This window comes from Bidens hawaiensis, unplaced genomic scaffold (genome assembly GCF_021521415.1).
Source record: "Bidens hawaiensis isolate Kalapana, Puna unplaced genomic scaffold, B.hawaiensis_p1.1 tig00022752_1, whole genome shotgun sequence".
Taxonomy (NCBI): Eukaryota; Viridiplantae; Streptophyta; class Magnoliopsida; order Asterales; family Asteraceae; genus Bidens; species Bidens hawaiensis.
In genome coordinates this window covers 95852-122980 of record NW_027493557.1, presented here as the reverse complement: position 1 = coordinate 122980, position 27129 = coordinate 95852, and the positions used below count along the sequence as shown (strand labels likewise).

The following is a 27129-nucleotide window of genomic DNA, read 5'->3' as shown; positions in this document are numbered from 1 at the left end:
TTGCGTTGAACTTTTATACTCGTTATGGTTACTTGGAGTCGAAACTGTGTTACAACTAGAAGCAAGAGATCCAACTTCCATTGGGAGTTTTGGTACAAGTTTAATTTTCTTACCTTTTCATTGTGATTGTGATTTCTTTGTTTGTTTTTTTTTTTATCTTTGTTCGTTTAACTGGGTTGCTAGGAATTCCGTGTTTTGTTTTAATATATATGGTCGTTTAAAAAAAATACATAAATATATAACGCAATCCTACCGAGCAAAAGAAAATGGAACCTCAAGTATCAATTTTAACGGCATTATGATCATTTTGGTATGCAAACCTTTATTAAATTTATTTTGTTTAAATTAACTTTCTTTAAACATAAAGATGTTATTATATCCTCTATTAAAAAAATATTAGTTCATATTTATAGTTTATCAATTTGCATTACAGTTCTAATATATTTTCGTGTTCTTTATTAATTGTATGATATAATTACATGTTTTGACCGTGACGGGGTAAAACTCATCATGCACGTCCTTCCGTTGTTTTTCACAATATTGCTCGTAGAGCAAACGTCTATATAGACGAGCATTGTCTCCTTTCAATTTCACCCATGTTTGTGGTTGGAGCACACATGCAGTTTGATTTTGTGTTCTAGCTACCAACTTCATTAACTAGCTAATTAATCAGGGTGTATGCTCTCATATGTTGTACTGAATATTGTTACATGTTATCAGAAGATGCTGATTGATTGGGCACTTAAAAGGGAGCATATAAAGCTTTAATTTGAAAAAACAAGGGTTACTGGATTTTAAGTACATGCTTTTAAATGTGCCATAAAAATAATAAGGGTTATCGGATTTTAATAATCTCGTCGACTTTCACCTGCATTGCATCTACTCCTATTCTTAATCTTAAAATAGTAAATTACATAGACTTTACGATTTCTTTATAATCACATATATTTATGTATTCAGCCCGTTAGCACCCCTTTTGCAACTTAATCCCAGCTCCCTTATTACCGATATATGTTTTTACGACCCGTTCGCATGGTTAGAAGTGTGGTAATGTCTTCGACAAAAATAAATACACAAGCCGTTCTTAGGTTCCATCAATTTCAACATACAAACCACCTGATGCAATGAAAATGTTGGATTTGACCCTAACGTTTTCCATACACAAAATCAAATCCAAAGACACTCTGTAGATGGAAGGTCCAATGGTCATTTCAAAAACTTCTTTTAAGACCCATACTTTTAAAAACTGAAATGATGTGGTTTGTGTGTCATGCATTTAGTCAAGTAAAAAACGCATATAACTTAAACAATAACAAAGAGAATACAGCAACAACAATTAAGCTTCAGTCAGTTGAGGTAATCTTACAGACATCAATGAACTTTTGCACTGCATTGTGATATTGTGTTCCCTGCAGTTCAAACATATAATCAAATGCAAATTACAAGGCCATGGTGTGAGTGTGGATGAAGTTATACTTATACATACCTCCCAGTAAAGTTGATTACAGTCTGTGCACTGCCAGAACTCAATATTCCTGTCAAATAAACAGTTAGGGATAACTTGAAACCCCTTTGCTGCTTCAATGGCCTCTTCAATTGACAACGGTTTCTGGATGAATCTGCCATTGCATTTGGTGCACCTTGACATCAGTTGATCCTCACAAATTTTCAGCTCAAAAGTTTCAATCACCTGCAATATTCATCGCTTACATAAAAATTCCTTCGGAATACTAAGACCTAAAAATATCGGGATAAGTATATTTGGTTTTGCAAATATGTTCCCTTTAATAAAATAAAATACTTAAAAAGTTGACTATAATAGTAAACTAAGCAATACCTCAATTAATTGGTCATTTTTTAAAAGGCTCTTAACTCTATATATCTGATTTCTTAACAGATATTCATGTCTCAAGAGCTTGGCATCTCGTGTCAAAATAACTCTCTTCTCTTTAATAGCTTGATCAATTAACTCCCTGAAGATGAATTAAAAGAAAAAAATAAATAAGGGGATCCAAATCTAGTGAAACCTTTGCTAAAACTTTATTACAAAAAAGCCCAAAAAAGATGTAAAACTAGAACTGGCTCCAGCAATCCAGTGATGGAGGTAGGTAATGTGGAGTGGCAATGACAGTGAAAAAATCATACACTACACTCAAAACTATAACAATAACTAACTTTTTGGACTTCACTAAAAAGGGATCAACTTGGATTTTAATGGAGGTTTGCAGAAGTAATACCTGGTATCTGGCTTTTTAGAATAGGGAACAGCAGCATCGATTCCGACACACCTTAAATGTTTTGCCAATCCTTCCACCTGAATTAATTGAACAAAATTATTATAACTTAGTATTTCTGAGTCATTGACCAACTAAAACCAATCATAGTAAATTGATCACCTACAAAAACAAATTACAAATGCAGCCAAAAGAACATAATAAGGCCACCAATCACTACTAGCTAATTAGCTTCATTGATACACTCAACCTCAAGTACCATTCATGTGTTTTCATATTGGGATGTCCAGTTACATTGCGTGTTTAAGAAATTTTAAGAGAAACCTACTAAGATGCTGATTTTGATGATTCCAAGTATGTCAACAATATTTCTACCACTTTTTAATTGTTAAGAAGGTGTTCAACATGTGACAATAATCAAATACCTGCCTTAAACTACGTCCCAAATCAAAATTTAGTTCGTTTGGCGTGAAGGGACTAACATTTTGCAGGGAATTTGGAGTGACTGCTTACCATCACATCACAGAGAAACTTAGGGCATCCATCGCCACCCAACGAACAGTCCCACGGTGGTGGGCCTTCCCATTCATCAAGAGAAGCAACTTGTTTTTCTTTGCATGTAAAGGATTTCCTTTTTCCTTTCTTTTTTGATGTTCTGGGCTTTCCATCTGATTCCGTTAATATTAATTTATCACCATACTTTCTTACAATCTGCAAGAGAGTATAATCCATGGGTATGGTACCCCAACTAGATTTCTTCAAACTAGCTTCTTGCAGCTTTTGAGGGTATTCAAGTATAGTAGCTCTCACCATCTCTACAGCTTCACAATATGTGGTCCTAAATATTCCAGTAGAATTAGTAGGTTCCCTAAGAATTTGCTTCAACCCAATATTCAGACCTGAACAATCAACTTCAGTGATGGCTCCTGCAGTGAACATAACCTAAAAAAGTGAGGTTACTGTAGAAAGGTTTTTTGCATAAAGTATAGGGAGGAAATCTATCACTTGAAGGTGAAAACGATTTGGTGGCAAAAGTATAACTAACGGGAAATTAGACATGTACAGAAGGGCGAAAGATAAAAAGCCAGAAAACAGTAACACGTCTTTGACTTATGATTTAAAGTGCAAACCAAAAGTAGTTTCAATCAAACTTTTAACTTCAAATATCTTTAAAACGGATTTCTTATATAGCCAGAACGACCCTCACAAAATGCAAATACTATACTTCAATCTTTATAATAATAAAAAACCATATTGAAATATCCAGAATGTTGGGCTCTTTCATTTTATATAAGCCTAGCAATTTTTTTAACATCATTTTTAATAAGATTTGATACATTCTTGATTACAATGATGCATAAGAATACGCAATGGTGCATATAAACAAAGGCAAAGGTCAAGGGGATTGTATGCCGATTAACAAGTGGGGTCAAAGGTGTAAAGAATAAGATGGTTGTAGTGAAAGTAATGTTTATTACTTGAAGGTGTCAATAATACAAAGGGGGAACCACCTATATATACACAAGTAAAACCCTAACTACAACCCATAAAGGCCCATGGGCTTTAGCAAACTACATGGGCTAAAACCCTAATTAATACAACTAGTAATACATTTAACACTCCTCCTCAAGTTGGAGCATAGATGTTAATCATGCCCAACTTGTTACAAATGAAATCTATCTGAGCTTTCCGGAGCGGTTTAGTTAGAATGTCTGCAAGCTGAAAGTTTGTCTTCACATGAACCGGTTGAATGGATGGAGGATCAGTTTGTGTGCCTACTACTCGATCTCTGATAAGGTGGCAGTCGACCTCAATATGTTGTCCTTTCATGAAATACTTGATTCTTGGCTATGTGAATGGCTGATTGATTATCACAGTATAACCTCATCAAGTCATTAGAAACAACCCCGAGTTCTATGAGAAGACGACGTACCCATGTCATCTTTGATGTTACATCTGCCATGGCTCTATACTCCGATTCGGCACTCGACCGGGAAACCGTGTGTTGCTTCTTACTCTTCCATGATACAAGATTTCCTCCAACAAACACACAATATCCGGTGGTAGATCGTCGAGAAATCGGACAACCTGCCCAATCTGCATCTGAGAACCCTGATATCCGACAATCTCCTTCTTCCGTGAAGGCACCCACACGACAATGACCCTGATCAGAGTATAATATACCCAAACCAGGTGAGGTCTTAAGATATCTTAAGACACGAAGGGCAGCATCCCAGTGACCGGTGTATGGTGCAGCCATAAATTGGCTCAGAACACTGACAGTAAAGGAGATATCCAGTAGTGTGACGGTTAAATAATTAAGTTTACCAACCAATCGTCTGTATCGCTCAGGATCTTTCATTGGATCTCCTTCCTTTGGGAGGAGTTTCTTTGTAGGAAGCATTGGGGTATCAACAGGTTTACAACCTAGTAAGCCACATTCGGTCAACATATCAAGGACATACTTTCGTTGGGAGAGAAGTATTCCTTGTGGAGAGCGAGATACTTCTATGCCAAGAAAATACCTCAATCGACCTAAGTTGCTGACCTGAAACTGAGACTGAAGAAACTGCTTGAGTTCGGTGATCCCGACCTCGTCATCACCTGTGATTATAATGTCATCCACATAAACAACTACGATAATCCTCTTTCCTTTCTGGTGTCTAAAGAAGACAGAGTGATCGTAGGCACTCCGAGTCATCCCAAACTGTCCCATAACACTAGAGAATCGACCAAACCATGCCCTGGGAGACTGTTTAAGACCATATAGAGAACGACGTAGTCTGCAAACTTTCATGGCCTCCTCCTCAACAACGAACCCTGGTGGCTGCTCCATATATACCTCCTCAAGAACACCATTAAGAAAGGCGTTCTTGACATCAAGCTGGTGGAGCAGCCAATGATTAATGGCAGCAAGAGCGATACAAATACGGACTGATGGCATCTTAGCAACTGGCGAGAAGGTCTCATCATAATCAATGCTATATGCCTGAGAATACCCTTTTGCGACCAACCGAGCCTTTAAGCGGTGTAAGGAGCCGTCCGGGTGTAGTTTAACTGTAAACACCCAACGACAACCAACAATACACTTCCCTTTAGGAAGTGTTTCAAGATCCCATGTATGATTGGACTTTAGAGCCCCAATTTCATCTTCCATAGCGTGTCGCCATCCTGGGTGAGCGAGAGCGCTCGTCACATTTTTGGGAATCGGGTAGGAATCAAGGGTAGTGGTGTACGCATGAGATTCAGAAGATAGGTGGGTGTAGGCAACATAGTCCTGAATCGGGTAACGAGTGCATTTCCGGGGTTCTTTGCGAAAAGAAATAGGTATATCGGGTAGTGGTGCACCAGGAGGATCATAAACGGGTGTATCAGGGGTAGTGTCTGGATCGGGTAAGGATGTATCAGTGAGAGGTGTAGATTGTTCGGATGCAGACGGAAGATCTGAGTAGATCTCGGGGTTGCGGTTTGGATGTGAATCAAGTGTCTCTGATATTTGACCCTTACCTCGCCTAGCATATGTGAAATGTAGTGGCGGAGGTTCAGTCGGTGGGTCAGAATCAGCAGATATAGGATCTGTAGAGGGAATCGACACAGGAATGGTGGGGAGGAAGGGAGATGTGGGTATATCGAGGTCAGGAAACGGGTCAGAAACAGGAGTGGAACACTCGGGAAAGTAAGGATACTCATGAAAGGTGACATCAGCACTAGTAAAGTATCGGTGAAGTGATGGGCTATAGCACCGATACCCTTTTTGAACCCGTGAGTAACCAAGGAAGACACAATGAATGGCTCGGGGATCAAGTTTGATGGTTTTCGGATGATGGTCATGAACATAGGCGACGCAACCAAATACTTTAGGTGCGAGAGGAAATGGCTCATCGTTGGGAAATAGTACAGAAAACGGTGTTTTACCATGAAGAACGGGTGTGGGCATGCGGTTAATCAGATATGTGGCAGTGAGAACGGCATCTCCCCAAAAACGATGAGGAACACGTGACTGGATCATGATTGTGCGAGCAACATCCAATATGTGACGATTTTTGCGTTCGGACACACCATTTTGTTGAGATGTATACGCACACGATGATTCATGAATAATGCCGTTGGTTTTTAAGTATGAAGAAAAGTCGGTGGAAAAGTATTCTTTAGCATTATCAGATCGTAAAGTTTTAATGGTGGTGTTAAATTGGTTTTGAACATAAGCATTAAATTCTCGAAATATGGAAAATACCTCACTACGAGATTTCATCAAATAAACCCAAGTAGTGCGAGAATAGTCATCGATAAAGGTAATAAAATATTCAAAACCCAACGTAGATTTGATAGAGCAAGGACCCCATACGTCAGAATGCAACAGTTCAAAACAAGAACTGACTCGATTAGGCACCCTAGGGGGATAGGGACGCCTGGTATGTTTACCAAGTTGACACGACTCACAATGAAAATTAAAAGACGAAAGTGGTAAATCTGGTCGCATTTGCCTTAGAACCGCTGTAGAGGGATGACCTAACCGACAGTGAGTCTCCCTGACAGCGGAATCACATAAGTTTGTTACAGGATGCGAAAACGGGGATATACGATAGAGACCTCCTGATTCAAAACCAGTACCAATTACCCGGTTTGTTCCTAGTTCATGAAAAACGCAATGAGTTGGGTAAAAGGTCACAGAACAGTTGTTTTGTTTGGTAATCTGACTCACTGAACAAAGACTTATAGGAAATTTAGGAACAAATAGGATAGAAGACAGTTTTAGGTTTTCCGAGTTGCTGATGAATCCTATGCCGAGAACGGGACATGAAGATCCATCGGCAAGACGTATCGGTGCATGGGAAACATTTTGAAGACTAGAAAAAATACCCCGATTCCCAGTCATGTGATGTGTGGCTCCAGAATCGATTACCCACGATGAGTCGAGGCTAGAAAACTTACCCGGATGTGCTGAGTTGGTTTGAGGAGGATTCAACTGGGAGGCAAGAAACCGTTGAATCAGATCATACTCCTCCTTAGTAAATGTATACGTGTGTTTTTCGTTTCCATGGTAGATTCCGGCAGTGAACAGTAACTTCCGGCAGTGAACAGTAACTTCCGGCAGCGAACAGTATTCCCGGCAACAAACAGTAACTCTTCCGGCAGCGAACAGTAACTCGTCGTGAACAGTAAATCCGGCGTGAACAGTGATAGTACTCCGACAGTGGCTGGCTGGACGGGTTTGAAACAAATCCGGAAACCGGTGCTGGGGTTTGTTTCAGATCTGGTGGCTTAGGTGCTTGAACAAACTCGAACACAATAACCGAGACAGACGGAAAAAAAAAGATTGTTATATCAGAAAACTAACACAGGGAGCTTTGGACGGAAAAAGGAATGAACAAGGAAAAATCCGGTGACCGGAGGTGGGGTCACGCGCCGTCACTCGCCGGCGTGTGGGTGGCAGCGGTGGACAACGGAAGGCGCGTGGGGGCGCGTGCGGCAGCGGATGGACGTCGGAATTTTAGGGAAGGCAAATCGGAGGGTGTAGGTTATAATGGCGGGGGCGGTGAGTTGTAAAGATCTGCCGAAAAAAGATTTGTTTCGGACAGCAGCTCAAACAGTGACTTGGAACTTTTAAACAGATCTGAACTTGAACAGATCTTGGAACAGAAGTCGGGACGGGAACCGGGATTCAGGTTTGTACCGAGAGCCTTGGCTCTGATACCATGTAAAGAATAAGATGGTTGTAGTGAAAGTAATAATGTTTATTACTTGAAGGTGTCAATAATACAAAGGGGGAACCACCTATATATACACAAGTAAAACCCTAACTACAACCCATAAAGGGCCCATGGGCTTTAGCAAACTACATGGGCTAAACCCTAATTAAAACAACTAGCAATACATTTAACAAAAGGCACCACCCTTGTGAGCTCGTGGTCGTGCCCCAAAACCTAAAGTCATTGCAATGCACAAGTTTGTAACAGTGTGTCGTTATAAAGTATGTGCATCAAAAGTTCAAAACCCATTACATAGGTTCTTCAAGGTTAATGGGTTTTGATGCACAAACTTTATAATGTTGTCACACTTTCCAAGTTTGATGCACATATTTAAAACCCTTTTGTCAATCTTTATAGCATTATCACTCTAAATTCTAAAACCAAATCACTCTATAATTAACAACAAAATGATAAGCAACTTCATATTGTTTTTCCCGCGGTCAAAATCGCAAACACTTCATGAGTAAACCTCATTGGTCAAAGGCACCATAGGCACCTAAGCGAGACAAGGCACAGCCAAAACGCTTTGCGGACATCAAGGCGCTCTAGTGAGATGTCTGCCATATTTTGCAAATTCCGATCTAAATTACTAAAAGCCTAAAAGTAAAACTGCTATGAAACATCCAAAAAAGGCCTCGAGCCAGCTTGTACTGGCCCTAGGCCAGCCTGAAACATTGTCTACAATCCCTAAAACTGTTATAAGTCCATACTGTGAACCTTGCATAAAAAAGCCCTCGCCTTTTAAGCACCTTGAGTGCATCTAGCACCTTTGACTACCTAGGTGTAAGCATAAATGATATAACAAACCGATGAGGATTTCATCTCTTGAGATATGTTGTCCAACTACCCTGCGCTTAACTCTATGAAGAATATTATACCAAAAGTAGCATCCATGTGCAGAAGAATAGTACATATTTCGTTTTACAAACTAAAGAAAACAACTTATGTGACAGTGCTTCTACAAGTTGAGATTGAACGAGCTAATGTTTCATGTTTAGGCCTTGAACTTCCATCATGGGGTAAAAATGTAACTGGGCCAGTCTACAACGTATCTAATATTTAATATTTCAAGTTTTGTGTCGATGTCATGTCATATATATAATATTTCTATACTTGCGTCAGTGTCAGATGATCTCACATAAACACTCAAACTCTCTGTGTATCCACTTCTTTGTGTCAATTGTCACTACATGAGGAACTTAAAGATCACTAGAAAATTATCATGCATTCTACCACTAAGAATATCCGTTGCTTGTTCAAAAGAAAGAAAAAAAAACTTATCACATAAAAGAGCAAGCACCATCAACCCTTGACAATAATAACAATAATAATAATAATAATAATAATAATAATAATAATAAGGTAATCTAAAGAACAACGGGTAGTGTCAGACAATACAGAAGAAATAAAAATGAGAAACCTTGTTGGAGAAGTCTGTGTTGAAAGACATCAAAGATATGAATCAAACATAGAGCGTCTAAAGCTGCGTAGGTCATTTGAGCTTGCGTGAGAGGACGTAGCGACCAATCACTGCATTGTAGTTCCTGAAAGAAAGAAAGAGCACAACATTGTTGTTATATACAGCTAACTAACTAACTAACTAACTCTATTGATTTGAGATATATGAATAGGAATAGGAATAATACTTTAGAAAGAGAGAAGCCTAGAAGTTCGTGGCATATGGAGGATAGGCTCTTTGTCGCGGTCTTCCTTCTGGATTGCTTGTTCTGTTGCTGTAGATGATTACTGTATATGCTTGCAATGTCCATAAATGGCTCCACCTTATGGAAAGCAGAAGCAGAATGAGAGGCATTTTGAAAAGTAGAAGAAAGGTAAAGCAGGTCCTGTTTAAATCGAAACCCTAGCTTGAGGATATTAGGAGATAGGAAGACATTTGCTAACAGCTCGTAAACGGAAGGCACAAGAAGAAGATTATTATTATTATTATTATCCCCTTCATTTGAGAGGTCTAGTAAGAAAACTACACACGAGGAGGAAGTGGTGAGTCGACAGGCCACTTGAAGAAGCAAAACTGGTGGGAAAGTGGGTTGGTGAGGTCTTACGACGGGCTTCCATTCGGCGTCCAGTCCAATGATGGACGAATGACTCACCGCATACTTGAAACGATCGAACTCCGGAGAGTCAATTGACGACACCCACTGAATGTCTGTGTCACCTTGTAATCCCATCATCATCATTCATCATTCATCATTCGGAACCCCCAATGTTTTAGCTATTTTTCAATACTTTTCGATTTACTCCCTCAACTTTTAACAAAACCTTTTTATATATAATAATATATGGAAATGGAAATTATTTTGAACAAGCTACGCTAGGTAAAAGTGTTACATACCCCACAAAACATACGAGTGATGGAATTTAAAGTTAGTCATGAGTTTGCAAGAAAGGTATCGAAGGTTGAATGTAATAAACAGTATGTCACATAGTGTGCTTGTTGAGGATGAAAATCATGCATGCCATATCTAATTGGTCGAGTGATGATGATGAGAAAGTACTATCAACTTACGAAGATGAAGCCCCAATAGCATTTCCATAACAACTTTCAAATTAAGTTTACGTAGTATAAGTAGCTTGAAACTATTTAGTGGAACACATATGATTTAACAAAGACTAATTATATATATTTATTGTTATGCTTGTTCAATCATTAGCGTTTAGTTTTGAAATTTTAGTGTGTATCTTCTTTAAAACGCAATTTGTAAAATATACTATAAATAAATATATAAAGAATAAAAGAATGTGAAGGATTAGAAATAAAAATGTGTGGATTTGTTGGACAAAAGGTGTAACATCCAAAATTGCTAAGAACATATGTGGAGTGAGTGACTCGTGTGGAGTTAGTTAGTTAGTTAGTTAGTTGAACAGATAGATAGTCTGAAAATAAATATATCATCCATCGTTTCGATTGAGATCGAATAGGCCATATATGGAGAGTCTACCTGCCGATCTGTGTATGAAAGTCTTTTCTTCATTGGATCATCATCAGGATCTCGTTGCTGCTCACCAAGGTCAGTCGGTTAGATCAAAATTGGTGTATGGTCATATTAATTTAACTAAATTATTATCATTCTTATTCTCCCTGCCTGTGCGATTACAATTTGCTATTTTGTGTGTGATATGTATCTTTTTTAATGAATACCGGTAAATCTGTTTTTGACCCAATTACAGCATTCATTCTTCATTTGGTGATTGGCCTTTTGGTTTATGTGTTATTTTACAATTTGGCCTCATATTCTCATGACTGGGTTATTTGTTTGTCAAGTTTGCAGGAAGTGGAAGCTTGTGGCTTCAGAAGATGAGCTTTGGTCTAACCTCTTTAAACAACGCTGGGGAATAGACCGAGCCACGTTTTATGCACCCGTCGATTCTAAATCATGGAAAGATGTATATGCAGTTCAAGATCGATGTGACCGTGTTGGATTGTATGTAACTACTAATCCTTCCTTTTACATTCCATTAGCTTCAACAAACTAGAGAGTAAATATGTCTATACTATTTCGAAACTAACTCAAGGCTATTTTATAATGTCAATCCAGGGGTCTGAAGATCGTAAGGGAGGGAGACGACTATTTCCTCATCCACCAAGGACAAATTCAAAAACATTTGGGATCAAAACGTCTGCACCTGGATGCAGGAGGTGACATTACGGGTAGTAGAAGTGAGCGTCAGATGGGGATTCTTGATAGAATCTTGTTCTTCGTTGGAGACTTGGAAACAGATTCAGCATCAACTCAGCGAGGTCGCCGTTTCCTCTAGTGTGTATTTGTAAATCTAAATGTTGTCATATGTGTAGGGGTATGGTACTAAACCCGGTTTTACGACCCTAAATTTATTATGTTTGGCTTATTTTATTATATGGACTAATACAATGTTATTGGGCTGAGGGGGTTTTGTGCAGGTAACTCCAACTGGGCTAGGCCCATTAGGGTACCATGATGGTGGCCATGAGGCTCTCTATATAAGGAGGTCTCCACCTTCTTATTAAGTGGGTCATGCTCAATAAGAGCCACCACCATAACCATTTTTGTGTCTGTAAACAAGAGATCCTTGAGATTTCTTAGCAGTCACCTCCACACCCCCAAAAGGCCATTGCAGATCTCAAGCAACCGGAGAAGAAGATCAAGGCGTGGTTCGTTCATCTCGACATCCGTGGAAACATCGTCATGGATCAGGTCAGATTCATTTCATGTTTTGACATTGGCGCCATCCGTGGGACGGCAACGAACTACCCTTCGATTTTCGTCTCGGTTCTCAGATCTCTCCCAAGAAAAACCCAGATCTGGAAGTTTACAGAAAGAGGCTTCAAGACTTGTTCTATTAAAGCTCAAAAAGATCCATAGATCTAAAGGAGGCTTCCAGATCTGTGCAAAGATGAAGCTGAAAAGGATTTGTTGATCCAAAAAAGAAACTACCTGATTCGGATGATCAAGCCTCCGGATCTGTGATGGTTTTAAATTCTCTCCGCTCCGAGCTTCAGATCTATCTAGATCTGATTTACAGATCTAGACCTAGATTACAGACCTGGATTTTAGGTTTAAAATTACAGATCACCTGGATTTTAGGTTCAAGATGTCCGCCGCCATGCACGCGCGCCCGCGGATTCTCACTCCGCAGCCATGCATGCGCCACCGCGGAAACCACCATATGGGTTTTGCGCAAAAGACCGCCACCATGTGGGTTTTGCGCAGAAGACTGCCACCATGCATGCTCGCCAGCGGGTCACCATTCCGCCGACATGCGTGAGCGCCCGTGGAAACCACCGCGGAAACCACCATGTGGGTTTGGCGCAAAAGACTCGCCGCCATGCATGCCCACGCAACTCCCCGCCATGCATGCGCGCCCGCGAGTCACCACTCCGCCGCCGTGCATGCGCACTGCCAAGGATCAAGCTTCGCCACCATGTATGCACGCCCGCGAGTCACGACTCCGCCGCCATGCATGTGCGAGCCTGATTTTGATTTTTGCATACATGTTTCACACTTCCTTTTATTAATTTGAGCAATATGACAACATTATATTGACATCAAACTAAAAATGAAACGAAGTAAAACATACATGCGCGAGCTTCAAGCTCAGACGCGTTGACGAGTTTTAACTCTAAAACGTCAGGGCCTTAGCCCAATAAGAGGAGCCTTAGCTCAAATTACCCATAGCATCCATCCCACGTATTGCGCAACTGGACCATAACATGCCTAAACACAACTAAGGCAAAGCACACGCCAAAGCATAGTTGTTGAGGTTTCAGGTCGGGGCCGCGCATTGGATTATAATGGATATAGGCAGAGTAACACATACTGACACGTAAAGGCTACAAAACTCATTCATAATTCCCTATAATAAATGCACGATAACGTCGCGCAAAAGAGGAATAACGAAATGCCAAGACACGTGTCAGCATATTCAAAATATCGCAAAATAGCTTGAAATATGACAACTATTAAGGAGTACTTAATAATTTCCTTACAACCTTGTTCAAATTTCAATGTGTAAACATACATTATATTCAACAAGCACACGCGCGCGCCATCGCGCATGCGCCACCATGGTTTGATGTACCGCCATCACGCATGCGCCACCGCGATTCAATACATCGCCACCACGCATGCGCTACCGCGGTTCAGTACATCGCCATGAAGCAGCAGCGCGTCACCATGGATCACGATGCGTCGTCACGGGTCAATAATCCGCCACCAAACATGTGCACAGTCGCGGATTAACATTCCGTCAGCATTCATTCGCGCCACGACAAGTGAACCTCGTCACCGCGTAAGGTCATTGCGCCACCACGTGTACACACCACCGCGGATAACCATCTGGCCGCCATGGTGCGTCCCACCATACATGAGTGCCACCGCTATGAAGCAGCATCGCGCCATCATACATGCGCGCCGGCGCCGAGCACCGCACCACCGCGATCCAACACCAACCAACCGCGTGCATTGACGATTCGTTTTAACCAAAGGGATAGCGCAACGCGCGTACAAGAAAAGAAAAAGAAAAAACAAGCCCTATTGAAAAAGCAAACTAGTCTAATATCTATCTTATCTTGCTCGCGCGAGACAAGACACATTAGACTGGGGGGGCTTGAAGGGGTATGCACCCGCCTCAACACAGAGCGGGCCGGGTCAACCCACAAGATATAGACGAGGCTTAAAATTAGGATGTCATGAAGACACAAAGCCAAAGCCTATGCGCATGGCGCATATCACATGCTCACACATCACATATGCTCACGCATATCACATGTGCTCGCACATCACATATGCTCGCGCATCACATATGCTCACGCATATCACATGTGCTCGCGCATCACATATGCTCACGCATATCACATCTGCGCATGGCGCATATCACATATGCTCACGCATATCACATCTGCGCGTGAGAATAAAGGAGACCTTGCGCAGGCCGCGCGTAAGCGACACAACAAATGAGGAACAGTCTAATCCAAATCAGGATAAGGACAACCATGATTGTACTCATCAGACGAGACAATAGTCTAATCCAAATCAACAAATGAGTCACTCTCCACTCATCAAACAACCTTCCAGAAGGTATCTTTTAAGGAATAAAGACTGTGCTGGTGTTGACAGCTGCCAATGAAGGGTGGACAACTCAGCAAAGCCCATGTGCCACCACGTGATGGCACATGGGTCAGGTGAAATATCTTGGTCAGAGAATAATCAATGAAAAGCACCAGGTGTCCTCAGTACACGTGGCGCGAAGCAACAGGAGGAGGCCAAAAAAGGCCATAATTGGGTCTGAGCCCAATCATTGGAAATCCTAATACTATAAATACCACACCACCTCAACAGTTGATCGCCACCGTGCATGCGCATCGCTAAGCAACTCCCGCCATGCATGCGCGCTCAATCCTGCGCCACGCACGCGCGCTCAACTCCCGCCATGCATGCGCGCTCAATCCTTCGCCATGCATGCGCGCTCAACTCCCGCCATGCATGCGCGCATATTTATTATGATAACAAAATAAGGATTGAAGCTGTGACAATCGTCAATTTCAGGTTAACTCCGTTAACGCAACTCCGTCAATTCAAACTTTAGATTTATTGAATCTATAACGCAAACTTCATTACATTTAAACTAGGGTTTAAATGACGCTTAACACTTACTACATGTGTAGTAGTCTTTCGGGATTTGCACCGAAACGCAAACGATTGATGAATAAATGAAACACACTAAAACACTAATGATGTGATAATTATGTGTTATGTGATAATATTATTGTCATGTTAATTTAATGTGCAAGTTATGATAGAATGTTCTAGAAAAAGGAAATACTTAATGTTAACTTAAGGTGCAAGTTATGATAGAATGTTCTAGAAAAAGTAATACTTAGGAGTTGAGGGGCCAAGGTGTAACATATTAGTCTATAAATACATGATAAACCTAAACCCTAACTCCCATCCCTTTTCCCTAACCCCAAATCGGCCAGCCATCCCCTCTCCCCTCTCCTTGTGATCGATCAATATACACACACACGCACTCAAGATCTTTCAAGTTTGATTGAAGATTAAGGTGCTAGGAAGGTATAAACAACTATTCTATGCATCCTCTATGTTTAATTGTTAGTTTTATTGGGTGTAATTGATATGCATGGATATTGTTTATGGAGTCTAGAGTGTTATGTGAATGCATGATAGTTCATAGATTGTTAAATTGTTGAGTTTGGATGCAAACAGTTTCTGGACAGATTGTGTTGTTGATGTTTGAATGACTGTAACGGGATGTAAAAGTGGAATTTGATTGAGATAATTGATATTATAGTAAACTAGGTTGAGTCTAGTTTCTAAAGAATATAAATTTGTAATTTTTGGACGTGTGAAAGTTAACTTTTATGATTTTACAAAAACGTGGTGCAAAGCTGAATTGTAAGACCTGCTGTTAGGTTTTTTTGTAAATATTATATCTCATAATCTACGAGGCCAATTGGGTTGGTTCCACTTCTGGAAGTTGACTTATTGAGTTAGGAACCTAACCCAAGTGGTCTTGCATTTATTAGATTTTTCGTTTAACGGGAATTGCAAATAACATTCTGTTGCGCATGAATCTGACTGATATGAGTTTGCTGTAGTGTTTTGATCATTATGAGAAATCTATGTGGAATAAAAATAAAATAAAATATGTTCTGGAAACCTAAGACATGTATGCTTCAGTGATGATTTTTGGTGAATTAATTGAGATGTTATGATCGGTGAAATAGTACAATCTTTCAAGTAGAAATTCTGTCTCGATGAAATTAGCTGCTGATTGTTGTGAAATTGCATGAAATATGATAGTTGTTAATTGATTGTCATAAATTGACCAAGATGCCCTTGTGGGGAGTAATTGCTAATTAATTGTCGTATTTTGACTAAATTGCCCTTACGGGGAGTATTTGCTAGTGATGTACATTGTTTATACATGACACGAAAGTAATTGCTCACACACGTATTGTATCACAAGTGTACTTGTTTAAGTCACACACGATCCACAAAACGAAACACGACACATGTTATGTGCATAGGTATTATGTGCCGAGTCTAGAGACTCGTTAAACGTTCCGACACTTAGAAAATCTCTTTGTTAATTTAGAACGCTAGAGAGAGTTCTACGACGCGCATCACTTGGTGATCTAATTTGGGAAATTCTTCGCAAACAGTGAGTTTCACTTACCCCGCTCTTTGAACTGTTTTCAAACGTTTTTCACTTGGGGGAGATAACATACTCCGATAAACGCATTTTCTGAGATAAACGCATATTTAAGATTTTGTTATAAATTATATATCACTTGTAAAGGCTAAGCGGCAAACGTAACATTTGAAGTCCCACACATCGAACCGGTTAATATTTGGAATAGCGAGTCACTGTTGAGTAGTACTACTGGGTTTGACAAACCCCACCCGACGCTAAGCTCAACTGGAGGTTGAGTGGGTGTAATTTTGGCTAACACTTACCATGGTCTGGGTTGACCTGGTGACGGGCACTTGATAAACAGTCAGCTTCGGTCTCGAACCACTTAGCGATACTTGTTGTATAGATTAGCTACCTATCGATATATAATTTGACATAACACTATCTGGTAATGCAAAACGCTTAAACGCCGTAACGTGGTTACGCAAAACGCTTAAACGCCGTAACGTGGTAATGCAAAACGCTTAAACGCCGTAACGTGGTTACGCAAAACGCTTAAACGCCGTAACGTGGTTACGCAAAACGCTTAAACGCCGTAACGTGGTTACGCAAAACGCTTAAACGCCGTAACGTGGTTACGCAAGACACTTAACGTAAAACGCTGAACGCAAACGCTAAACGATTTATTTTTATATAACTTGCGAACTCACCAACCTCGTGTTGACCCTTTTAGTGTGTTATTCTCAGGTAGCCGAGGCGGGCGCGCGGTCTAGGAACATGCATTGTTTGAATCATCTTTATTTATATGGTTTACGCTTCCGCACTTATTTGCATTTAAACGTTTTTATGGTTTGATTATAACTAATGATTCCGATCCTGTTAGTTCACACCCTCTGACTGTAAAACTCCGTTAGTGGATTTTGAGGGTGTGACAGATTGGTATCAGAGCCATTGGTTATAGCGAACTAGAAGCTGCATGCATACTAGACTATAACCGCGACGACCCATTAGTTATAATGATACGCACTGCATAGGTTTGTGTAGTCTTTGTTGTCTTATCTCTTTACCTCTTTCACTCATACGCGCGCATACACGGCATACCTGTAGAGATGTCGACGCCATCCTCATCATCTTCCGATCCGATGACTCATGCTCACGGGAAGGAACCGCAATTACCTGCCGCATTGCCACCCCGAGTAGTCCCGGAACTCGAAACACCCGCACCAAAGAGGTACCGCCTATCCGGAGGCATTTACGAAAACGACGTTAGCTGGGATAGGTACCCTAACATGATCAGACGTATGGTCTATCGCGAACAAGTTCCCCCGTTACCTCACCCGAACCACCCTGCTTATCCCAACACCCTACCACCCATAACCGAACCTGTAGAGAGAGTTCTCGCAGCTGTTGTCTCATACTTGGAGCGTGACGTGGGTTACATGCGCTATACGAGGGAGAACGTTTCCAGAATGTTAAAAGACGAAACCGAGACTAAGGAGGAGATTTCCCGCATGGCAGCAGTAATGAAGGAAATGCGAGAGGCTAGTGATCAGCAAACGAAGGTTATGATGAAGATGCAAGCCGAGATGATAGACTTGCAAGAGCAACTCCAGAAAGCAAGGACCCGAACCGAGATAGCTCGAGAGCGTTGCGATGTCTTACAAATGCAAATTGCTCAGAACGCTGCCGAACCTGAGGCAGAGCCTGAGGCCGAGCCTGAGGCAGATCCCGAAGAGGAGCCTGAGGAGGAACCTGAGGAAGATCCCGAGGAGGAACCCGAAGAGGAACCGGAGGAAGAACCGGCTGAGCCAGAGGCACACTCAGAGGTGTCCCCAGACGATGTGCAGATGTGCAAATTCTTGGATTGGAACTGGCTAACGCGATGAACTGGGAGGAGTTCAAGAACATGATGCGAGAGGAGTACTGTCCGAGAGAGGAGATGTCGAAGTTGGAGTCAGAATTTTGGTCGTTGAAGATGGTGGGTTCGGAAATCGAAGCCTACACTACTCGTTCGCACGGGTTGGCTGTGATGTGTCCGCGGATGGTGGATCCGCCGAGCAAGAGAATAGAAATGTACATTGATGGATTAGCACCGCAGATTCAGGGCATGGTGACGTCTTCCAGGCCAGCCACGATCCAACAAGCGATCCGTTTAGCTCACAAACTGACGGATCAAGCTGTGACCCAAGGTGCGTTACCACCTAGGGGTTCAACCACTAAAGCCCGTGACAACCCGAGTACTGACAGCAACAACAACAGCAACCCGAGCAGCGGAAAGAGAAAGTTCGACAACACCAGATCCTCATTCTCTAACCCCCCACAGCAGCAACACTACCGAAAGCCCGATTTCACCCGGAGCTTCAACAATCAAGGTCACAACAACAATAACAACGGTAGCGGGCAGGGTTCGAACGGCTATGCTGGGAAGCACCCGAAGTGCAACAAGTGCAACTATCATCATGCTGGCCCGTGTGACCGAGTCAAGTGTCTAAAATGCGGAAAGAGGGGTCACCAAGCAAAGGAATGTAGAGGAGACCTTGCGGCAAAGGATGCTCCTAAACCACCTGCGACGACTAAGGGATCTTATGAATGTGGTCAAGAGGGACATTTTAAGAAAGACTGCCCTAAGCTGAAACAGAATAACAACAATGGAGGTAATGGAAATGGCAGTGGTGGTGGAAACAATGGGAAAGGAAGAGCTTTTGTGATTGGGTCAGGTCAAGCCCGCAATAAGTAGCTTTTGAACTTGTTTTAAACTTGTTTAATACCATAAAAACATGTCTTGGTTAATAAAAATCATTCCTTACACGGTAAGGAACCTATTAAGTTCCCTGTAAACGATTGTTTTGCTTCTGTGTGGTTTGATACTAGAGCTAATAGGAGTTTTGTGTCGAAAGCCTTTAGCCAACTCTTAGACCTAACTCCAACCCCGTTAGACGCTAAGTTTCCTGTTGAACTAGCTAACGGTAAAACTATAGTAACGACTCATGTACTTGCGGGATGTAAGTTAAAACTGTCAGGTCATGTCTTTGACATCGACCTTATTCCTTTTACGCTTAGTAGTTTCGATGTCGTCGTCGGCATGGACTGGTTATCCGAGAACCGAGCGGAGATTATATGCCACGATAAGATAGTCCATATTACCACCCCTTCCGGTGAGAACATTTCGGTCCGAGGCGAGAGAAGCGGCATGACCACCAGCGTCATTACCCTTATGAAGGCGCAAAAGTATCTAAGAAAGGGTCATACGGCAATTTTGGCGCATATTACTGAGAAACCCGCGGATGAGAAGCGAATCGAAGATATACCGGTTGTGCGAGATTTTCCGGAAGTTTTCCCGGAGGATTCGCCTGGACTCCCTCCTATTCGTCAAGTCAAATTTCAAATCGAGTTGACACCCGGTGCAGCACCCATAGCCCGAGCCCCGTATCGGCTCGCACCAGCGGAGCTTCAGGAACTGTCCACGCAGTTGCAAGATTTGTTGGATAAGGGTTTTATCCGACCTAGCTCATCGCCATGGGGAGCCCCTGTCTTGTTTGTCCGAAAGAAGGACGGGACTTTCCGAATGTGTATCGACTACCGGGAGTTGAACAAGGTGACGGTCAAGAACCATTATCCTTTACCCCGAATCGATGATTTGTTTGACCAGCTTCAAGGATCGAGTTACTACTCGAAGATCGATCTACGATCTGGTTACCATCAGCTAAGAGTGCACGAAGAAGATATCTCTAAGACGGCTTTCAGAACACGGTATGGTCACTACGAGTTTTCGGTTATGCCTTTTGGCCTAACCAACGCACCAGCCGTATTTATGGATCTCATGAATCGAGTATGCAAGGCGTACCTCGACAAGTTTGTGATTGTTTTCATCGATGATATTCTCGTCTACTCCAAGAACGAGACTGACCACGAAGATCACTTAAGGGTAATTTTGGAACTATTGAAGAAGGAACAACTGTATGCTAAACTCTCGAAATGTGAATTTTGGCTTCGCGAGGTTCACTTTTTAGGACATGTGATCAACGAGAATGGTATCCATGTCGATCCCGGTAAGGTAGAGGCCATCAAAAACTGGGAAGCACCTAAGACTCCGACTGAGGTGCGGCAATTCCTAGGACTGGCCGGCTACTACCGGCGTTTCATCGAGGGATTTTCAAAGATTGCTCAACCCCTCACTGCTTTGACTCACAAAAGGCACTAAGTACAATTGGGGTGACGCGCAAGAATCCGCTTTTCAACTGTTGCAAACCAAACTCTGTAGCGCCCCCATTCTAGCCCTCCCCGAGGGAACGGAAAATTTTGAGGTACACTGTGACGCATCTATACAAGGTCTCGGTTGTGTACTGATGCAACTCGAGAAGGTTATAGCCTATGCCTCTCGACAACTACGGATTCACGAGAAGAACTACACGACTCATGATTTGGAACTCGGAGCTGTGGTGTTTGCCCTTAAGATATGGAGGCATTACTTGTACGGTACCAAGTTTACCATATACACCGACCACAAGAGTCTCCAGCATATCTTCGATCAAAGGGAGCTGAACATGCGACAGCGTCGTTGGGTCGAGTTGCTTAAGGATTATGATTGTGCCATCAAGTACCACCCTGGCAAGGCCAATGTAGTGGCCGACGCCCTCAGTAGAAAAAAACCGATAAACCCAGACGAGTACGAGCATTGCAACTCACAATTCATGCTAGCTTACCCGACCAGATTCGCGATGCACAACTTGAAGCTTTGAAAGATGATAATCTTCCATCAGAACTCATGCGGGGCATGGACAAACAACTTGAAACCAAATCGGACGGGGGTCCGATATTTTGAGAACCGGATTTGGGTTCCACAATACGGAGAGTTGAGAACTCTAGTGATGGACGAAGCACACAAGTCTCGACATTCTATCCACCCTGGCTCAGATAAAATGTACCACGACATAAAGGCACTTTACTGGTGGCCGAACATGAAAGCCGACATCGCCACCTACGTGAGCAAATGCTTGACTTGCGCCCGAGTCAAGATAGAATATCAGAAACCATCTGGTTTGCTGCAACAACCAGAACTTCCCATGTGGAAATGGGAACAAATTTCAATGGATTTTTATCACGGGATTACCTAAGACACCAACGGGATGCGATACCATCTGGGTGATCGTTGACCGGTTGACTAAGTCCGCGCACTTCCTAGCGATTGAGGAATCGGACAAAATGGAAAGACTGACTCGCGTTTACATGAAAGAAGTAGTGTCTAGACACGGAGTGCCTATCTCAATCATTTCTGATCGAGATTCTCGTTTCACTTCGCACTTTTGGAAGTCACTACAAAGCGCCCTAGGCACACGCCTTGATATGAGCACAACCTACCATCCTCAGACGGATGGGCAAAGTGAACGAACTATTCAGACCTTAGAGGACATGTTGCGTGCATGCGTGTTGGATTTCGGAAAAAGTTGGGAACCCCACTTACCTTTGGTAGAGTTTTCGTATAATAACAGCTACCACGCAAGTATTAAAGCAGCGCCGTTTGAAGCACTGTACGGACGGAAGTGTCGATCACCACTCTGCTGGGCAGAGGTGGGTGACAGCCAAATCACTGGTCCAGAACAGGTACTCGAAACTTCGGAAAAGATTGTTCAAATCCGAAATCGCATGGCAGCAGCACGAGATCGCCAAAAGAGTTACGCTGACAAGCGCCGAAAACCTCTCGAATTTCAAGTAAACGATCGAGTGTTACTCAAAGTCTCACCTTGGAAAGGTGTGGTTCGCTTTGGAAAGCGAAACAAACTCAACCCACGATATGTTGGTCCTTATCGGATAACGGAACGCATTGGTCCAGTGGCGTACCGACTAGACTTACCAGCAGAACTCAGCGGTGTACACAACGTTTTTCACGTATCGAATTTAAAGAAATGCCTATCCGATGAAACTCAAGTAGTCCCTTTGAAGGAACTGCAAGTTGATGAACAGTTACGCTTCATTGAAGAACCAGTTGAGGTTTTGGATTGGGAAACCAAAACGCTCAAGCACAGCAAAATTCCAATTGTTAAAGTTCATTGGAACTCGAGACGTGGACCGGAGTTCACGTGGGAACGCGAGAATCAAATGATGAAAAAGTATCCTCACCTTTTTGAAGGGCTGACCAAACACAGAAAACCGCGAAACCCGGCAAACCGTCAGAAATCACCGGAAGTATGAATTAAATTTCGGGACGAAATTTCTTTCTACTAGGGGATGATATGACAAACTGAAAATTTTTCTTACTTTTTCAGACACTCATCACGACTTTACTCAAATTTTCGGGACGAAAATTCTTTAACATGGGAATGATGTGACAATCGTCAATTTCAGGTTAACTCCGTTAACGCAACTCCGTCAATTCAAACTTTAGATTTATTGAATCTATAACGCAAACTTCATTACATTTAAACTAGGGTTTAAATGACGCTTAACACTTACTACATGTGTAGTAGTCTTTCGGGATTTGCACCGAAACGCAAACGATTGATGAATAAATGAAACACACTAAAACACTAATGATGTGATAATTATGTGTTATGTGATAATATTATTGTCATGTTAATTTAATGTGCAAGTTATGATAGAATGTTCTAGAAAAAGGAAATACGTAATGTTAACTTAAGGTGCAAGTTATGATAGAATGTTCTAGAAAAAGTAATACTTAGGAGTTGAGGGGCCAAGGTGTAACATATTAGTCTATAAATACATGATAAACCTAAACCCTAACTCCCATCCCTTTTCCCTAACCCCAAATCGGCCAGCCATCCCCTCTCCCCTCTCCTTGTGATCGATCAATATACACACACACGCACTCAAGATCTTTCAAGTTTGATTGAAGATTAAGGTGCTAGGAAGGTATAAACAACTATTCTATGCATCCTCTATGTTTAATTGTTAGTTTTATTGGGTGTAATTGATATGCATGGATATTGTTTATGGAGTCTAGAGTGTTATGTGAATGCATGATAGTTCATAGATTGTTAAATTGTTGAGTTTGGATGCAAACAGTTTCTGGACAGATTGTGTTGTTGATGTTTGAATGACTGTAACGGGATGTAAAAGTGGAATTTGATTGAGATAATTGATATTATAGTAAACTAGGTTGAGTCTAGTTTCTAAAGAATATAAATTTGTAATTTTTGGACGTGTGAAAGTTAACTTTTATGATTTTACAAAAACGTGGTGCAAAGCTGAATTGTAAGACCTGCTGTTAGGTTTTTTTGTAAATGTTATATCTCATAATCTACGAGGCCAATTGGGTTGGTTCCACTTCTGGAAGTTGACTTATTGAGTTAGGAACCTAACCCAAGTGGTCTTGCATTTATTAGATTTTTCGTTTAACGGGAATTGCAAATAACATTCTGTTGCGCATGAATCTGACTGATATGAGTTTGCTGTAGTGTTTTGATCATTATGAGAAATCTATGTGGAATAAAAATAAAATAAAATATGTTCTGGAAACCTAAGACATGTATGCTTCAGTGATGATTTTTGGTGAATTAATTGAGATGTTATGATCGGTGAAATAGTACAATCTTTCAAGTAGAAATTCTGTCTCGATGAAATTAGCTGCTGATTGTTGTGAAATTGCATGAAATATGATAGTTGTTAATTGATTGTCATAAATTGACCAAGATGCCCTTGTGGGGAGTAATTGCTAATTAATTGTCGTATTTTGACTAAATTGCCCTTACGGGGAGTATTTGCTAGTGATGTACATTGTTTATACATGACACGAAAGTAATTGCTCACACACGTATTGTATCACAAGTGTACTTGTTTAAGTCACACACGATCCACAAAACGAAACACGACACATGTTATGTGCATAGGTATTATGTGCCGAGTCTAGAGACTCGTTAAACGTTCCGACACTTAGAAAATCTCTTTGTTAATTTAGAACGCTAGAGAGAGTTCTACGACGCGCATCACTTGGTGATCTAATTTGGGAAATTCTTCGCAAACAGTGAGTTTCACTTACCCCGCTCTTTGAACTGTTTTCAAACGTTTTTCACTTGGGGGAGATAACATACTCCGATAAACGCATTTTCTGAGATAAACGCATATTTAAGATTTTGTTATAAATTATATATCACTTGTAAAGGTAAGCGGCAAACGTAACATTTGAAGTCCCACACATCGAACCGGTTAATATTTGGAATAGCGAGTCACTGTTGAGTAGTACTACTGGGTTTGACAAACCCCACCCGACGCTAAGCTCAACTGGAGGTTGAGTGGGTGTAATTTTGGCTAACACTTACCATGGTCTGGGTTGACCTGGTGACGGGCACTTGATAAACAGTCAGCTTCGGTCTCGAACCACTTAGCGATACTTGTTGTATAGATTAGCTACCTATCGATATATAATTTGACATAACACTATCTGGTAATGCAAAACGCTTAAACGCCGTAACGTGGTTACGCAAAACGCTTAAACGCCGTAACGTGGTAATGCAAAACGCTTAAACGCCGTAACGTGGTTACGCAAAACGCTTAAACGCCGTAACGTGGTTACGCAAAACGCTTAAACGCCGTAACGTGGTTACGCAAAACGCTTAAACGCCGTAACGTGGTTACGCAAGACACTTAACGTAAAACGCTGAACGCAAACGCTAAACGATTTATTTTTATATAACTTGTGAACTCACCAACCTCGTGTTGACCCTTTTAGTGTGTTATTCTCAGGTAGCCGAGGCGGGCGCGCGGTCTAGGAACATGCATTGTTTGAATCATCTTTATTTATATGGTTTACGCTTCCGCACTTATTTGCATTTAAACGTTTTTATGGTTTGATTATAACTAATGATTCCGATCCTGTTAGTTCACACCCTCTGACTGTAAAACTCCGTTAGTGGATTTTGAGGGTGTGACAGAAGCTGTTGACATTTACCCCCCTCTACAAGTATAACAAGGAAACCTTCCTCGATCTGAAACAATTCTCGGGTCAGAGGCACGGAACACTCGTGTCGGAAGCATGGAATTCTCATGGCAAAGCGAAAACAATCCTCGCGGCTAAATCCCAAAACGCTAACAATAGCACATGCTTGGTTACAAATTCCTCAAGACACACGGCTACGCGCCGAATACATAGGTTTGGGAATCCTTACAAACCCACACAGCTACGCACCAAATACTAGGTTGGGCTCACCTCATAATTCGCCTAAGGATGGAAGACGTCCTAATCATAGGTTGGGAATCCTCATAAACCCATATGGCTACGCGCCATACTTAAAGGTTGGGAATCCTCATAAACCCAAACGGCCACGCGCCAATGTAGGTTGGGCACACCTCATAATTTACCCGAGGATGGGAACCTTGTAATACATCCACTTTAGTTGATATGTTTTTGCAGGTTTGGCTACGAGTCGCACAAGCACCTATGACATTATTATTATTATTATCTGGCCGTTTGTGCCTCCGTTATTATTTTGAAGACAAGCCGGGATAGTCATCCTGCGCAGAAGAGGCCCTTGTGGGCCAGTCATTATCATCATATTATAGCTCGTAAGTCGCCTCGCGCGCAAGCTTAATTATTTTCATAGCTCGTAAGTCGCCTCGCGCGCAAGCTTTATTATTTTTGTAGCTCATAAGCCGCAACTCGCGCATGCTTCATTATTCTTATAGCTCGTAAGTCGCCTCGCGCGCAAGCTTTATTATTTTTACAGCTTGTAAGCCGCAACTCGCTCATGCTTCATTATTTTTGTAGCTCATAAGCCGCAACTCGCGCATGCTTCATTATTTTTATAGCTCGTAAGTCGCCTCGCGCGCAAGCTTTATTATTTTTATAGCTCGTAAGTCGCCTCGCGCGCAAGCTTTATTATTTTTATAGCTCGTAAGCTGCCTCGCGCGCAAGTTACATTACATTGTCATCGAGACGCGCACTCTATCTTTTATCAGGCCCCGCGCCACTATTGTTATGATGCGGGCTATATCTTATTCATGCTAGTGCACCATCATTATCATAAGGACCACAACATGTCACCATCATGGAGAAAACCTCCCAAAACTCAAAGACAATAAAGACAAGGCCGAATAAAAGGGAAAAAACCGCCTCATGTCCTAACACACCTTATAAAGTCCAGCGCTCCACCTAAACGCTTGCATGCCTAGGAGCAACACTGGACTTGGGGGGCTTGTAGGGGTATGGTACTAAACCCGGTTTTACGACCCTAAATTTATTATGTTTGGCTTATTTTATTATATGGACTAATACAATGTTATTGGGCTGAGGGGGTTTTGTGGAGGTAACCCTAACTGGGCTAGGCCCATTAGGGTACCATGATGGTGGCCATGAGACTCTCTATATAAGGAGGTCTCCACCTTCTTATTAAGTGGGTCATGCTCAATAAGAGCCACCACCATAACCATTTTTGTGTCTGTAAACAAGAGATCCTTGAGATTTCTTAGCAGTCACCTCCACACCCCCAAAAGGTCATTGCAGATCTCAAGCAACCGGAGAAGAAGATCAAGGCGTGGTTCGT

At 41.8% G+C, this 27129-nt stretch overlaps 2 protein-coding genes across 2 annotated transcripts; one reads left to right on the top strand and one right to left on the bottom strand.

The window, feature by feature from the left end:
• Positions 1-489: 489 nt before the first annotated feature.
• Positions 490-10176, bottom strand: LOC143566224 (uncharacterized). Its single transcript, XM_077052975.1, has 7 exons — positions 9631-10176; positions 9405-9528; positions 2748-3160; positions 2238-2314; positions 1838-1973; positions 1487-1690; positions 490-1409 (listed from the first exon to the last, which is right to left on the bottom strand). Exons 1-7 carry the CDS (start codon positions 10174-10176, stop codon positions 1344-1346), a joined length of 1566 nt encoding a protein of 521 aa, XP_076909090.1. The 3' UTR covers positions 490-1343.
• A 715-nt stretch (positions 10177-10891) lies between these two features.
• LOC143566200 (uncharacterized) lies at positions 10892-11788 on the top strand. Its single transcript, XM_077052957.1, has 3 exons — positions 10892-11013; positions 11268-11427; positions 11542-11788. The coding sequence occupies exons 1-3, from the start codon at positions 10932-10934 to the stop codon at positions 11759-11761; spliced, it is 462 nt and encodes a 153-aa protein (XP_076909072.1). The 5' UTR covers positions 10892-10931; the 3' UTR covers positions 11762-11788.
• The last annotated feature ends 15341 nt before the right edge of the window (positions 11789-27129 follow it).